This window comes from Cydia fagiglandana, chromosome 19 (genome assembly GCF_963556715.1).
Source record: "Cydia fagiglandana chromosome 19, ilCydFagi1.1, whole genome shotgun sequence".
Classification (NCBI taxonomy): domain Eukaryota; kingdom Metazoa; phylum Arthropoda; class Insecta; order Lepidoptera; family Tortricidae; genus Cydia; species Cydia fagiglandana.
This window is the reverse complement of record NC_085950.1, coordinates 15,588,723-15,602,677: the sequence shown is the minus strand read 5'-3', so window position 1 is coordinate 15,602,677 and position 13,955 is coordinate 15,588,723. Positions and strand designations below refer to the sequence as shown.

General features: G+C 36.4%; 2 protein-coding genes across 2 annotated transcripts in view; one reads left to right on the top strand and one right to left on the bottom strand.

Moving 5' to 3' along the window:
• Positions 1-9,822: 9,822 nt before the first annotated feature.
• LOC134674237 (carbonyl reductase [NADPH] 3-like) lies at positions 9,823-10,692 on the bottom strand. Its single transcript, XM_063532298.1, has one exon. The coding sequence runs from the start codon at positions 10,690-10,692 to the stop codon at positions 9,823-9,825; it is 870 nt and encodes a 289-aa protein (XP_063388368.1).
• A 2,701-nt stretch (positions 10,693-13,393) lies between these two features.
• LOC134674236 (orexin receptor type 2-like) overlaps positions 13,394-13,955 on the top strand; it is a 44,805-nt gene continuing 44,243 nt past the window's right edge. Inside the window, exon 1 of the mRNA XM_063532297.1 lies at positions 13,394-13,870. Within this exon, the coding sequence (XP_063388367.1) occupies positions 13,394-13,870 (477 nt within the window). The remainder of the gene's footprint in view (positions 13,871-13,955) is intronic.

Sequence of the window (13,955 nt, the reverse complement as noted above, 5' to 3'; positions counted from 1 at the left end):
AAAAGTCCTATTATGGGCCTTATTGAACACTACCAGTGTATTACTTAATCCCGCAAAAAATAATCATTTTGACAGTAGGTAATAACAGATTTTATTGTTTTTAACTTAAGACTTATACATATACAAATAACAATATTTGATACTTCATAACAGGAGGATTTATTTATAATAAGTGAAAATAATTATTTTGGGTCTTAATAACTAAAGATATAAAAATTGTCTAGTTTACGCGAAAATAGTAGGTAACTAAACATAAATCTTTATTAGTTACAGTAGTCTCATCTTTTAACATCTGGGGGCACGGCAGTGCCCCCGCCAAGACGAGAAAAGCGCAAGGGCACTATCTATCTTTTCTCGAAGCGCTTCGTCGTTTTTTGGAACCCTCATAACTTGGGGTTGGATTATACCAGATAAACAAAGTTCTCGGACTTATTAAGCATATCAATTGCATAGCTCTTATACTTTAGATTTTATTCATATCTAAAAACTTCGATTTCGTCACTGACTCACTCACTTGATGATCATCAATACCGGGTACTTCCTGAAGTCCTCTAAGAAGCTGAAATTTGGTATGTAAGATAGTTTTAGTACACAAACAACAAATAAATTCAAAAAAAAATTATCCCTAAGGGGATGAAGATGGGGTTTAATTTTGTATGGGAAATCAATAATCGCTGACCCGATTTAGTTGAAATTTGGTATGTAGATAGGTATTGTCATGGGGAAGGATATAGAATAGATTTCAACCTCAAAGTTTACCCTTACGGGGTGAAGGCAGATTTCAACCCCAAAGTTTACCCTTACGGGGTGAAGGGTTATATGGGGAATCAGTAAGAAGTACATTGTGTAACAGATGCCCCCAGATACTTATTTCAGGATTTTTAATAGTAAATCACCCCCAACCCTTTAAATTAGGGGATGGAAGATTGTCATAAACAACTTACAAAAAGAAGTGAAATCCCATCAAAAACATTTTGATGTACAATGTTGCCCAAACGAAACCATAAGGCTCGCACTGTCAAAAAGTTATCAGATCTCTTGCCAAGCTTCTAACTCTACAAGCCCTCTAACTTTACTAGCTCTACACCAAAAGTGTGTGGCTTGGCCGTTTCGTTTCTACAAGAACTATTGTATGTAAGTATAATACAAAAACCGCCCAAATGCGAGTCGCACTCGCGTTCCAAGGGTTCTGTACATTACACAATTTTTAACAATATATTTTTTTAAGAAAAAAGTGAGTAGTCTTTAAAAAACCCGTAGGTATCGGAAAACTAGGTACTTAAGTCCGACTCACGCTTGACTGCACATTTCTAATAGGTTTTCCTGTCATCTATAGGAAGAGAGCTAATATGTGTATTTTTTTCATAATTTTAGACCCAGTAGTTTCGGAGATAAGGGGGGAGGGGGGAATGGTCATTTTTTGCGTATTTTCTTAAATAACTTCAAAACTATTTATTTTAAAATTATGAAAAAATATATCTGAGATTCTTACAATGAGCCCCTTCGTTTGATATATATATATATATATTTTTTTAATTTATTGAACAATAAGCTAAATAAAGTACATTATTATTACAAGACCCATCGTGGGCAAAACCTTGAGGAGGTTTGTATGCCGATGGGGAGTTCGAGAAAATAACATGACAATATACCCATATACCCATAATATACCCATGATAATATATCTATCTTATACTAATTAAAATTCTAACAAAATTCTCTTATATTAATTCATATTCTAATTCTCTTATATTAATTATAACAAGATATAGTTTTTTTTTCTTCTATTTATCATTCATCTCAAAAGTGACCCCTTTATTTGAATTTCTATTACTTACTTTACGTGTATGTCCTTGGGCTAGAGACTTACATGTGTATACCAAATTTCAACTTATTGGTGCAGTAGTTGCGGAGCAAATAGGCTGTGACAGACGGACAGCCAGACACACGAGTGATCCTATAAGGGTTCAGTATTTTTCCTTTTGAGGTACGGAACCCTAAAAATAATGAATTTAATAAATTTTTCACCTTATGCCCATGTGGCGGTAGCGAAACAGCCAAGCCACATATTTTGACTAAGGTGTAGAGTTAGTGAAGTTAGGGCTTGTAGAGTTTGAAGCTTGGCTCGACAAGAGATCTGACAACTTTTTGACAGTGCGAGTCTTATGGTTTCGTCTTAGCAACAAAATTTACATGAAAATGTGTTTGGTGGGATATTTTTTTACAGTAAAAATATTTATTCGTAACAGTAAGTATTATCTTTTAACATAATTTTTACAGTACATCTGGTGCTACATTACGACCGGTGCTATAATAAGCACGTTAAAACACTCCCTTTGACCGTGTTTTAAAATTCGTCACTCGTTGCAAAATATCTATTTTTCGCAATTCTATCGTAAAAGAAAAGAAAACTAACGAAGAGGTTTTACGCATACGAGGGCCGCACTGAAAGTTTTGCGTAACTTTTGAATAAAATCATTTATAACCATAATAATACATTTATTGCTTCTCAAAATGTTTCCCTTTACATTCTATGCACATATTCACTCGCTCAGACCATTTTTGGAAGCATGAGGCCCAATCACTTGACTGCATGTTTTCGACGTGGTGATGAAACGTAGTAACTGCCTTATCCGGGGTCTTAAATGTCAAACCCCAAATTAAATCCTTAATTTTGGGAAATAGATAGAAGTCACAGGGTGCAATGTCTGGATTATAATCCGTATAAGAGACATTTTCCACGTTTTCGTAATTTAAAAATGTTTTTGCCTTTATTGCGGTATCGGTGGACGCATTATTATGACGCAGGAGGATGCGGCTTCTCGGTCGTCTCTCGCGGTCTTTTTCAATGACTGCGGGCACACAAATGGTAGTGTACTACTCAGTATTTAACGTTCTTTTATTATTTAAAAGTACGGTACAAAAAAGTCGCGTTTAAAAAAAACAGACGATCAAAATGTTTGGCAACGCTTTTGGCTTGTTGAACTTCTATGGGCCTCCTGTCACCTTCGAAAGACCCATTGACTGGACTAATGCCTTTTTTCCGGATCGTAGCAGTAAATCCAGATTTCATCTCCTCTAACGATGTTATATACAGCATTTGAACTTTCTTGCTTGTACTTACGCAGCATTTCTCGGCACCAGTCAATAAGTACCTGTTTTTGGACTGAAGTTAATTCGTGAGGAATCCAAAGACAACAAGGCTTCCCGACTTTTAAATATTCTTGTAAAATCTTTTGTATTTGTCTCATACCTATCCCTAATTGTCCTCAAATTTCGTCATAGGTGATTCGTGGGTTTTCTTCAATGAGTCGTCTCACAGTAGCCACGTTTCCTTGAATGATCGCCGTGGACGGTCGACCTTCACGAAAATCATTATCTATAATAATACTGTCTCTACTAAATTCACCATACCAACGCCTCACGATGCTCAGATGTGGTGCTTCAATCCCAAAAGCATTTTGAAGGCAAGCACTACACTCTTGCGGAGTAAGCGAACTTTTAAAATCATAACAAAATCATAGCTCTAAAAATATTTTCGCGTTAAAGCCACGTTCAACGCACTGACTTACTTTGACAAGCCATTAAAAACAAAAGACGATCGATTTGTCGCCAACATTTGTCACATTCCATAATCAAAAGCCTGTATTTTTTTTAAATATACAATTCATAATTTAAATGTTTACCAGAGGCCAGTAGTGCAAAACATTCAGTGTGGCCTATGTAGTAGGAGAGAGGAGGAGTTTGTTAAGAACTATAGACAATAGAAGAGGAAGGATGCTTGGGCACCTGATACGACACGACGAATTTATCAAAAATATCATAGAAGGGAAAGTTGAAGCAAACAGGAAGAGGGGAAGACCAAGGAGAGCGTACATGGATCAAATAAAGGAAAAGATCAAAGTCGTGTCGTATCGGGCTGTCAAAGAGAAGGCGGAGGACCGCCAAACATGGAATTTGCTCCACCGACAAGAGTCATACTCTAAAATATATGATGATGATCGTAAATACCTACCTATGTATTAACAAAAAAAAGTCACTTGTAATTAGTTACTGCCTTTAAAAAGTATAAGTGCCTCAATGTTATTAGACTTTTTGATTCTTTAAAACGTCTTTAGGTCAATAAAGCAAGTGAAAAATTATTAGAGTTAGACCAAGAAAAGTCTGCAGCAATTTTGACAGCCCACGCAGTGCAAGTGTTATTTATAAGTCATAATTTCATAGAAGTTTCTTCAAATCGACCTTATTAATAAGAGATTAAAAATATTGAAAATTATCTTAAAATATTTTAATCTAATATTTCATCTCATACGTTCAATAAGGCCCGGGACTAGACCTTTTTACCTGCACTGACAGTGGGCCTTCTTAGCAACAAGTACAAATTCAGAATAATTGGGAATAATAGGGAGCAACTGCTATTTTTGAATGCTGGGCCTTGTTACCCGCCGGGCCTCATATGCCTGCACCTCATCTACCTTATTTATTTGTTTTACAAGGGGAAAAGTTGTTGATTAACCGCTCGTGCTAATATTGATACCCAAACAAGCGAAACATTTTTTTTTATTAAATAGGAGGCAAACGAGCAGACAGATCATCTGGTGGTTAGCGATTACCGCCGCCCATGGACACCCGCAACACCAGAAGGGTTGCAAGCGCGTTGCCGACCTTTAAGATGGGGGTCTTTGAAGGTTTGAAGGTCGTATCGGACAGTTCATTCCACAGTTTGGCTGTTCGAGGCATTCACAAATTCAAACATTCTAAAATTGAACCACGAGCGTAGTTAGTGGTTCGTAAAGTTGAACCTTGAGCGTAGTGAAGGTTTCAAGGGACGAAGGTTAAATAAAATTTTCACCACATCAGCTCGTAAAGGCCCTCTTGATTGTTCGTAACGGATAAGAAAAGTGGCATTTAATTTGATGCAAATTTTGAGTTGTTACCGTAGGTAAATTGGATCAGTTGGTTGGTAATATTGACTTTAAAATGATAAATATTGAATAACGTCGTTTGAAATTGATTTTATGATAAAGTAAATATTATCGGAGATGATCGCTCTTAAAAAATATATGTCGCTAGTCATTTATAACCTAAAAGCGCCAAATTACGCAAAATTATATTGAAATGACACCTGTGTATTGAATTTGAAGAATACTTTAACAAGGGTAGTTATCTGTATGACAATGCACCTAAAATAATTTTCAAATGTATCTATTATTTCTGTACTTAACACGATAACGAATTCTACGTAAACGAAACCGCGGGCAATCCCTAGTACATATAGAAATAAATAAGGGAAGGTAAGTTTCCATTAGTGTACTGTGTAAAATAACTATTTGCCATTGATAATAATTTTATAAACGCTTTGCGTATTTTTAAGGGCACCGCGCTAACCGCTAGCCCGCGACCGTCGATCGCTGCCTCCTGCCACGGCGCACAGCGCGGCGCGCGCAAACGCCGCGCGTTTGAAATGTAACTTAATATAAGCTCGGAATGCATACTTACGTATCAGTATTTAGTGTCGCCGTGATTTTATATTTCTAATCTTTTGTGTGAGAAGTAAGATCTTTATTATGACCGTGTAATATTAACTCTACAAACTTTAATTCAATATTGGCTATACTGCTTAACGAGAAATCAATATCTAGACAAGCACATTGTCTACATTTCTAACTTTTTACATGTATACTAAGTTGATAGATAATATCGTAATTTTGCAATATCAGCTACTCTAATTCTGTATTTTCATAATAATTCCTGTTTTTACGTTCACCAGAAAGCAGCTGTTCCAGATTTCTAAAAACCGAATAGTGTGAATAAATTAAAGTGTTATTGAATATGTTAAAGTTTTTTGTAACTTTAATTTTATATTTACATAGTTATTTAGCAAAAATTAAAAATTTAAATATGGCCGAACGCTCCACCTAAAATTTTCTAACTTTTTACATGAATGTTATTTAACATGCTTACAATAACATATCAAAAAAGAAAAAACTTTAATGTTATCAAAACCCATTTTTGTTCCACCGCTGGTCTATAAGGCAAGTGTATACGCTTATAGAGGCCTTATAGGAAAAAAATAAAATATTGATTATCTCCGAAATGGAGTTAATTAGAATCTCAGTGTCTTTGAGAAAGTTACTTGATTTAAGCTCAGGAATGCACCCTTGAAATTAACGGAAAACAAAAAAAAAACACGGTGTATATGCATAATACGAGTTTCAACTGTGACACGTACCCTGATGTCTGTTAGACAACAACTACAACATCCAATTAAAGAAAACAATCTAATTACGACTATTTGTTTCCTTGATATTTCATACCTACCTAAATATACCTACGTTTAAACATTCTGAGGTATGGTTTATTAGGTATAAGAAAACGTTATTGTGCCTGAAAACAATTGAACATCGCCGGGCTCGGCGCGGCGGCCGCGTGATTGATTATATTCCGTTTGTTGTGTAAATGAGCCTAAAATCCTCTATTCAACCCCCATCAGCGTAATGTTCAGAATCAAGACATTACTCTTCTTATACGACTATACGTGTTTATTTTATCGTGACCGTAATGATGGAAATAAAGATTAAATGAAACTAAAAGCCGATGATACGAAAATGAATTAGACGGAACGGCTGATGGACAGGAATAAAAAGAAACATGTACAAAAACGGGTTCAGAGCAATTTGATCTTTAGTGACGGTGTATTCAGCTTCAAATGAAAATATGTTTAAGTTTGTTTTGTTTGCAACCCTTGTTTACGCTATAAGGCCGCTTATAGCACGACACGGCGAGTAAACAGTTTAGGTTTACGCCGTTTTTTTCTCTGTTTTGTGAGAGCTATAATTATGATTCGTTGCGCATAAATAACCGCGGGCCGTATTTGTTATTGATTCTTTTCCAATAATTTGGGGCCGCAGGCCACCAATTATTGCTCTGTAATTAGAAAATTGATCGTAGGACATTTCATTTCAAGCGCATCGATTTCAGAAATGGTCGGGCTGTATTTTACGTAAGAAGAGAAGCGTTATTAACTTGCAGGATTATATAAAGCTTCCATGCAGGGATGCCAACTTAGTGGTTTTACCACTAAATTTAGGGGGAGAAATTTAGAGGCTAAATATTTTTAGTGGTTTTTTAGGGTTTCTTTAGAATAGAAAAGTGCGGCAAATTTGAAAAAATGTAGGCGCGAAGGGATATCGTCCCATAGAAAATTTGAATTTCGCGCCTTTTTCTGCTGACAAGATTTTCTTGACCATCTATGTATAACGTTCATATGACTGATCATTAAAATGTCGAACCGGTTGAAAATCATAATAATGTTCTAAATTTGGAAAATCTATAATAATATCTTTTATTTTTTATTTAGTGGGTTTTCCAAAATAATAGTACAGTTTTAGGGGTTTTTGAGTTGAGCTCAGGGGTAAAAATAAATTGGAGTTGGCAACCCTGCTTCCATGGGAACGTGGAATTAATTATTATTCAGGGAGCAGGCGTGGAAAATCCATCGGGCACACAATAAGTTAATACTTTTTTGTGGTGGTGCTAATCTATATGGCGCAGGTTTTCCTTCCCATGGCGAAAGATTTTCCATATCGGTTACGAAAGAGCGCATTACAGTTTTCATATGTGTTATGAAACTAAATTAGGACTTAATCACCTACAATAATAAACGTCGTATGAAACTCGTTGAAAAATCAGTTTATAAATACTTATATATGCTATTGAGAATATTTTTTGTGTCTTTTGGAGACCGAGCTTTGCTCGGAAAACATAAACACTTAAAAATGAGCGTTTTCCCAGAGATAAGACCTAGCTAGATCGATTTATCGCCCCCGAAAACCCCCATATTTATAGCAAATTTCATCGTAAGAGCCGTTTCCGAGATCCCCGAAATATATATATAAATAAATAAACAAGAATTGCTCGATTAAAGGTATTAGATTGATATATACCTATACCAATTTATTTGACCACACTTAGTTGTCCTATTTCTATAAATATTCATAATGAATAATAGGGTACATCGCCAATTATTAGCCAGTTTTCAATTACTGGCCACCTATACTAAAATGAATTCTGTGTATAGGTGAATAGAACTCATTTTTGTAAGAGGCGGCCAGTTATTGAACGAGTGGGTTGTGGATAAATTTCAGTTACTGGCCATTTTCCTTATACTGAAAATGAGTTTTATTTATCTGTAAATAGAATTCATTTTTGGAATAGGTGGCCAGTAATTGAAAACTGGCTAATAATTGGATTTTCGTACCTTATATACTAAAATGAACTTTGTTCACCTATAAATAGAAATCAAATTAAGTGGCCAGTAATTGGGGGGTGGCTAGTAATTGGCGATGTACCCTAGTTATTTGTTTTACAAGGGGGCAAAATTGTTGTTTAACCGCTCGTGCTAATATTGATTCCAAAATTCCGAGCAAGCGAAAGATTCCAAAATTGAAAATATTCGAAAAATGGAACCTTGAGCGTTGCGAGGGTTTTAAAGCACGAGGGTTAAACAAAATTTGCCCCCGAGTGAAACACAAAATTTTTCACTACACCAACCCGAAGCAAATATTAAATGTAAAATTTCAAACAAAATCAAACCAAATGAAATCCAAATGAATGTTATTAAATATTTATCATCCAAAATCATCATTTAAAAGTCAATTCTACCAGCAAACATAAGAAAACAACTCAGAATTTTCATTGGATTACTTTGCCTCACATGTGAATAAAATGCAACTTTGCTATCAGTTTTTGACGTGCAAAGTAAGCCTTTCAGAGCTGGTGTGGTGAAAATAAATGCTTGTTAATATAAAGAATACCAAGGTTTCAATGACATCGTGAGGAGGGATTTAATATCCGCCAACATCCCCTGTGTCCTGGAGCCTCTGGGCCTCTGCCGCAGACTTCTTGACTAAGCTTAAGCTAGCCTCTAAGTTATTTTTACACGACTGCCCAAAAAAAGAGTGTATTGTGTTCAGCGTTCATGTTTGTATGTATGTGAGTTTCTTTATTCCACCATAATTGTATTGACGTTTATTGAATAAATAATAATATCTCAAAAATTTAAACAAGTGTAAGTAAAATAATCATAAATAAATTTTAAGCTAATTCCAGCAGCTCACTCTTGTTTGGCTATCTTCTGGTAATCGCATTTAAAACATTCTGATTCATAAGACTGTAACATAAATATTTGTACCATTACCGTAAACACGTTAAAATTGATTTATTTTTACATCTTAATTTTTTAACCTTGGCTGGGTTTGTGCCCCCGAGCTGTTAGCTTTTTCTGATAAAGAAATGTCTAATAAATGCAGACCGAATGAAAGCTAGGGTATTCTTTAATGTTATAAAAAACAGCCGAGATGAAGACGGATTACTATAATACATTTCCAATTTTCGGAAAAAGTCACTCATTTTCATTGCTTTTCATTTGATTATTTACTTAACATTTCAAAAACAAGAAAAATTGCATTGAATTGAGAACAGCCTGGATCGAAATCGCTAAACACCACAATGTACTTGAAGGTGTGTTCTGATTGTTCTGGTTGATCTGGATGGTTATGGATTTGAGTGGTCATATCTAAATCCAAATCAAAATAAAACTCATGTTCCCTATTATGTACTTAGTTATTCAGAGTTTAGCTATAGAGTTGACTATACAATGAATAATTCAGAGTTTAGCTATAGAGTTGCTTAAGAAACACCCAAAGTACCATACAACGACCAATATGCCTTTAATAACTAAGCACTTCGCTCAGTTGTTTTCATTTAACCAAAAGAAAACAACTTTATAAATACCAGAATCTTTGAAGCAAACTAGAAAATTTATTGCCAATACTTTTTCAACATTTCGTAATCACAATGCAAAGGTAGGTCGGGGTTGCGCCAATCTTTCATTTCTTTATCAAACCAGAAATACTGTCCCTTCACCGACTGATCCACGTCCAAAGCCAAATACGCTGGAGCTTTGCTAGATTCTTCCAATGTGAAAATACCAACTCCACGAGTCATGGACGTCTGAACGAATCCGGGGTGAAGAGAGTTTATGGAAATGTTTCTGTCAATTTCATTCTGTTGCGCAAAAGTTAACGCACTTACTGCTATCTTGGAAATTCTATACGCAAGCAACTCAGTTTGATAAAAGTCCTCAGGCTTCAAGGTCTTACTTTTGACTAAGTTTAAGAACCAATTAACAAATTCATCGACATCTGCTCTCTTTACATCCTTATTAGTCAGCCTGGCGATCCAATCTTGGTTTCGCAGATTAGAAATATGTCCACAGTTACTGGAGATGTTTATAACTCTAGCATCCTTCTTTAGGATAGGAAAGAAATGCTCTTGAATCGTCACGATACCGAAATAATTTGTCTTGAGGACACGTACTGCATCTTTGTAAGATGTTTCTTCGAAATTTTCTACGGTGATTGCAGCATTATTAACAAGTATATCCAAGCCTCCATGCTGATGCTTTAAGTCATCCGCACATTTCTTAACACTTTTTGATTCATTGACGTCTAACTGGTGAAAATAAGGGTTTAAACCTTTTGCTTTTAGCTTTTCTACGGCGTCACGTCCTCGTTGCTCGTTTCTTGCTGTAATATAGACGGTCTCGACACCTCTTTTTAGTAATTCTTCGGCAATAGCGAAACCAATACCCTGATTCGAGCCCGTCACTAATGCCACTTTGTTGACCATTATAAGGATGATGCTTGATAGTTGAAACTTTAGGTTAGTTACTTTTCTTAAATATATCCAAATAAACTTTTTGTATTTTGTATCCAGTTGTCTACTCTATAAGTCGCAGATAACTAATATAAATGAATTCCGGGTTATTATATATCGTATTTTGCTATCTGTTGTATAATCTACAAATATGTGTGAGGTCAGTATACAACATGTATTTTTGATACGATCACATATTTGTTATATAACATTTAAAACTTTCACGTTTTGAACATATATAATATTTGTCTCGAAATGTCGGTAAATAAAGGTAATGAAATAAATTCGGGATACACCCGGTTAATGTGATTTAATTTACGTTTTGTTGTTTGTTTAATTAAAAATGCACGAATCTGGTTGTTTCTTATAAAATTATTATTAAGTACTTTGTGTCGCAAGTGATGTCTAAAATAACACTAAAACGTTTAAATTTGTGATTATATAAAAATATACGCTCTATGTGTGATTATATGTACTGTATTGCTTTGAACGGTAATAATATACTTATAGGTACTGTAAAAACACCGAGCTAGAATTACCGAATTGAATGCCAATATACTACCGAGTATAATATGGACCTAAATGAACAAGGTTTCTTAAGTTTTATTAAAATACACTGACTGAAATACTCTGAGTGTTTGACGCAATTGTTCGCCGTAATACCGCTCGAAAAATTACGCCCACAAAATTAAGACTAATTAATCAAAATGTTTTCAAAACAGTTTCATATTACTAAAACCTACGGAAGTTTAAATTTACCATTTGATCAAAATTTACACGCTGTATACATAATTATACAAAACAATGTAATCTCAAGATAAGGCCAATTATCATTATCATTGTATCCGCATTTTGATTTTTGAATAAAAATTAAGTAGGGTAATTTAACATAATTTAACGTAGGGAACATAATCCTGTTGCATACTTAAGAAGGGCGACAAGGCTGATATAGGTAACTATCGCCCTATTAGCCTTGTATCCCATCTTTATAAAAATAATAGAAAACCGCATTTCGGGTCAACTTGATCTGCACCAACCACCCGAACAAGCGGGATTCCGCCCCGGCTTGTCTACCACCGACCACCTGCACACGTTAAACCAAGTTATCGAAAAATGCCACGAACATAATCTCCCCCTCTACTTAGCCTTCGTAGATTATTCAAAAGCGTTTGACAGCATATCGCACCATGCCACCTTCACAGCTCTAAGTCACCAAGAAATAGCCCCTAGTTACATCCAACTTCTAAGCATACAAACATAGTACAGCCGCCATAAAATTACAGTCTTCTGGCCCGTCCTTCGAAGTGCAAAGGGGAGTGAAACAAGGAGATCCGCTATCGCCGAAACTTTTCACCAGTACATTAGAACATGTCTTCCAGAAGCTTGCGCCGCATTGGGGAGACAAGGGGCTGGTTGTCGGCGAGAAAAGGTTAACTAACCTTCGCTTTGCCGATGACATTGTCCTTTTTTCCTCAACGGCATCCGAGCTACATCATATGCTAGAAGACCTTAGCAATGCAAGCCTCGAGGTTGGACTGAAGATGAATATGTCAAAGACCAAAGTCATGACTAACGGTATACAACGTAGGATTGAGGTAAACAGAGAACACATTGCATATGTCCATGAATACCTTTATTTGGGCCAAATAGTCTCTTTCCAGGCGCGACAAGAAAAAGAGGTCGACAGACGGACCGAGAACGCCTGGAAGAGCTATTGGTCCATGAAACACCTCATGAAGGGAGATCTACCTCTGTCTCTCAAACGTAGGCTCATGGACATGTGTATACTTCCAGTCCTCACCTATGGTGCTCAAACTTGGTCTTTGACGGAAGCTCAGAAGTCCAAACTCGGGGTTTGTCAGAGAGCTATGGAGCGCAGCATATGTGTGAAACTAAGGGATCGCATCCGGAACACCACGCTGCGCTCTAAAACTCAAATAATATATGTAGCTCGAAAAGCGGCCAAGTTAAAGTGGGACTGGGCTGGTCATGTTTGCCGCATGCCGAATGACTTATGGGCCAAGATAACCACGGAGTGGGTGCCCCATGAGTCGAACCGGAGATGCGGCAGACCTCGTCGGCGATGGCGGGATAACTTAGACTCCTTTTTGAGAGACTGGCCAGATGCAGCTCCAAATCGGGAAGAATGGAAGAAGAGGGGGGAGGCCTTTGCCCAGCAGTGGGACACAATGGGCTCGTAATAAATAAATAGGGTAATTTCAATGATACCGATATTAGATGCTTTTCCTTGCTTTTTAGGGTTCGGTACCCAAAGGGTAAAAACGGGACCCTATTGCTAAGACTCCGCTGTCCGTCCATCTGTCTGTCACCAGGCTGTATCTCATGGACCGTGACCTTTGCACTTGAATTTTTTTACGAGTAACTTTGAAATTTTGTTCTGTGAATCTGATGTTTTAAGCTAATAGAAGGACCTAAATAGGTAAAATTTTCTGCATGCCAGAATACGTACTTAACACACTGTTTTTATTGTTGCAGGTATAACAACGAAGATAGCTTATTCTCTAGCTCGTCTTAGCCATTTCCCTTATAGCCTTAAAGACTAGGGTTCACTCGGCTACCTCAGAAAACAGCACATATTACAAATTTAAACAAATAAACCGTGTTTTACAATATGTTTTCCCATCAAATAATATTGACAACTCTAACCATCGTTATGATTTTCACCGCAAGTTATGTTAACTCCAAAACAATCGAGACCACAACAATAAGTCATTTGCAAATAAACAAAAATGTAATAACAGACGAAACAAATGCAATCAATAGAACTGATGACAATCAAATTGGCGCACCCAACGTGACATGCAGGGGAGATCCAGCGTACTGCAATATAAGCAAAGAAGAATACATAGATATGTTGAACAACTATATATTTCCAAAGCCACACGAGTGGGGATTGATAGCTACACATTCAGTGGTATTTGTGGTGGGTCTTGTGGGCAACGCTCTGGTGTGTATAGCGGTGTTCAGGAATCCTTCCATGAGAGGTTCGGTGACGTACCGCTGCCTGGTCAACCTGGCGGTGGCAGATTTTCTGGTGATTCTGCTGTGCTTGCCGCCGACTGTGGTCTGGGACGTTACTGAGACGTGGTTCCTGGGAGAGATATTGTGTAAAACACTTGTATACTTTCAGGTAAGACATTGTTAATAATATTACTATAATTTGTAACCAAATATCCTATACATTTAATTTGATCTCACTCTGCAAAAGCAAATTC

Excerpts from the sequence above, each read along its gene's own strand:
- LOC134674237 (XM_063532298.1), bottom strand. The coding sequence starts at position 10,692 with ATGGTCAACAAAGTGGCATTAGTGACGGGCTCGAATCAGGGTATTGGT.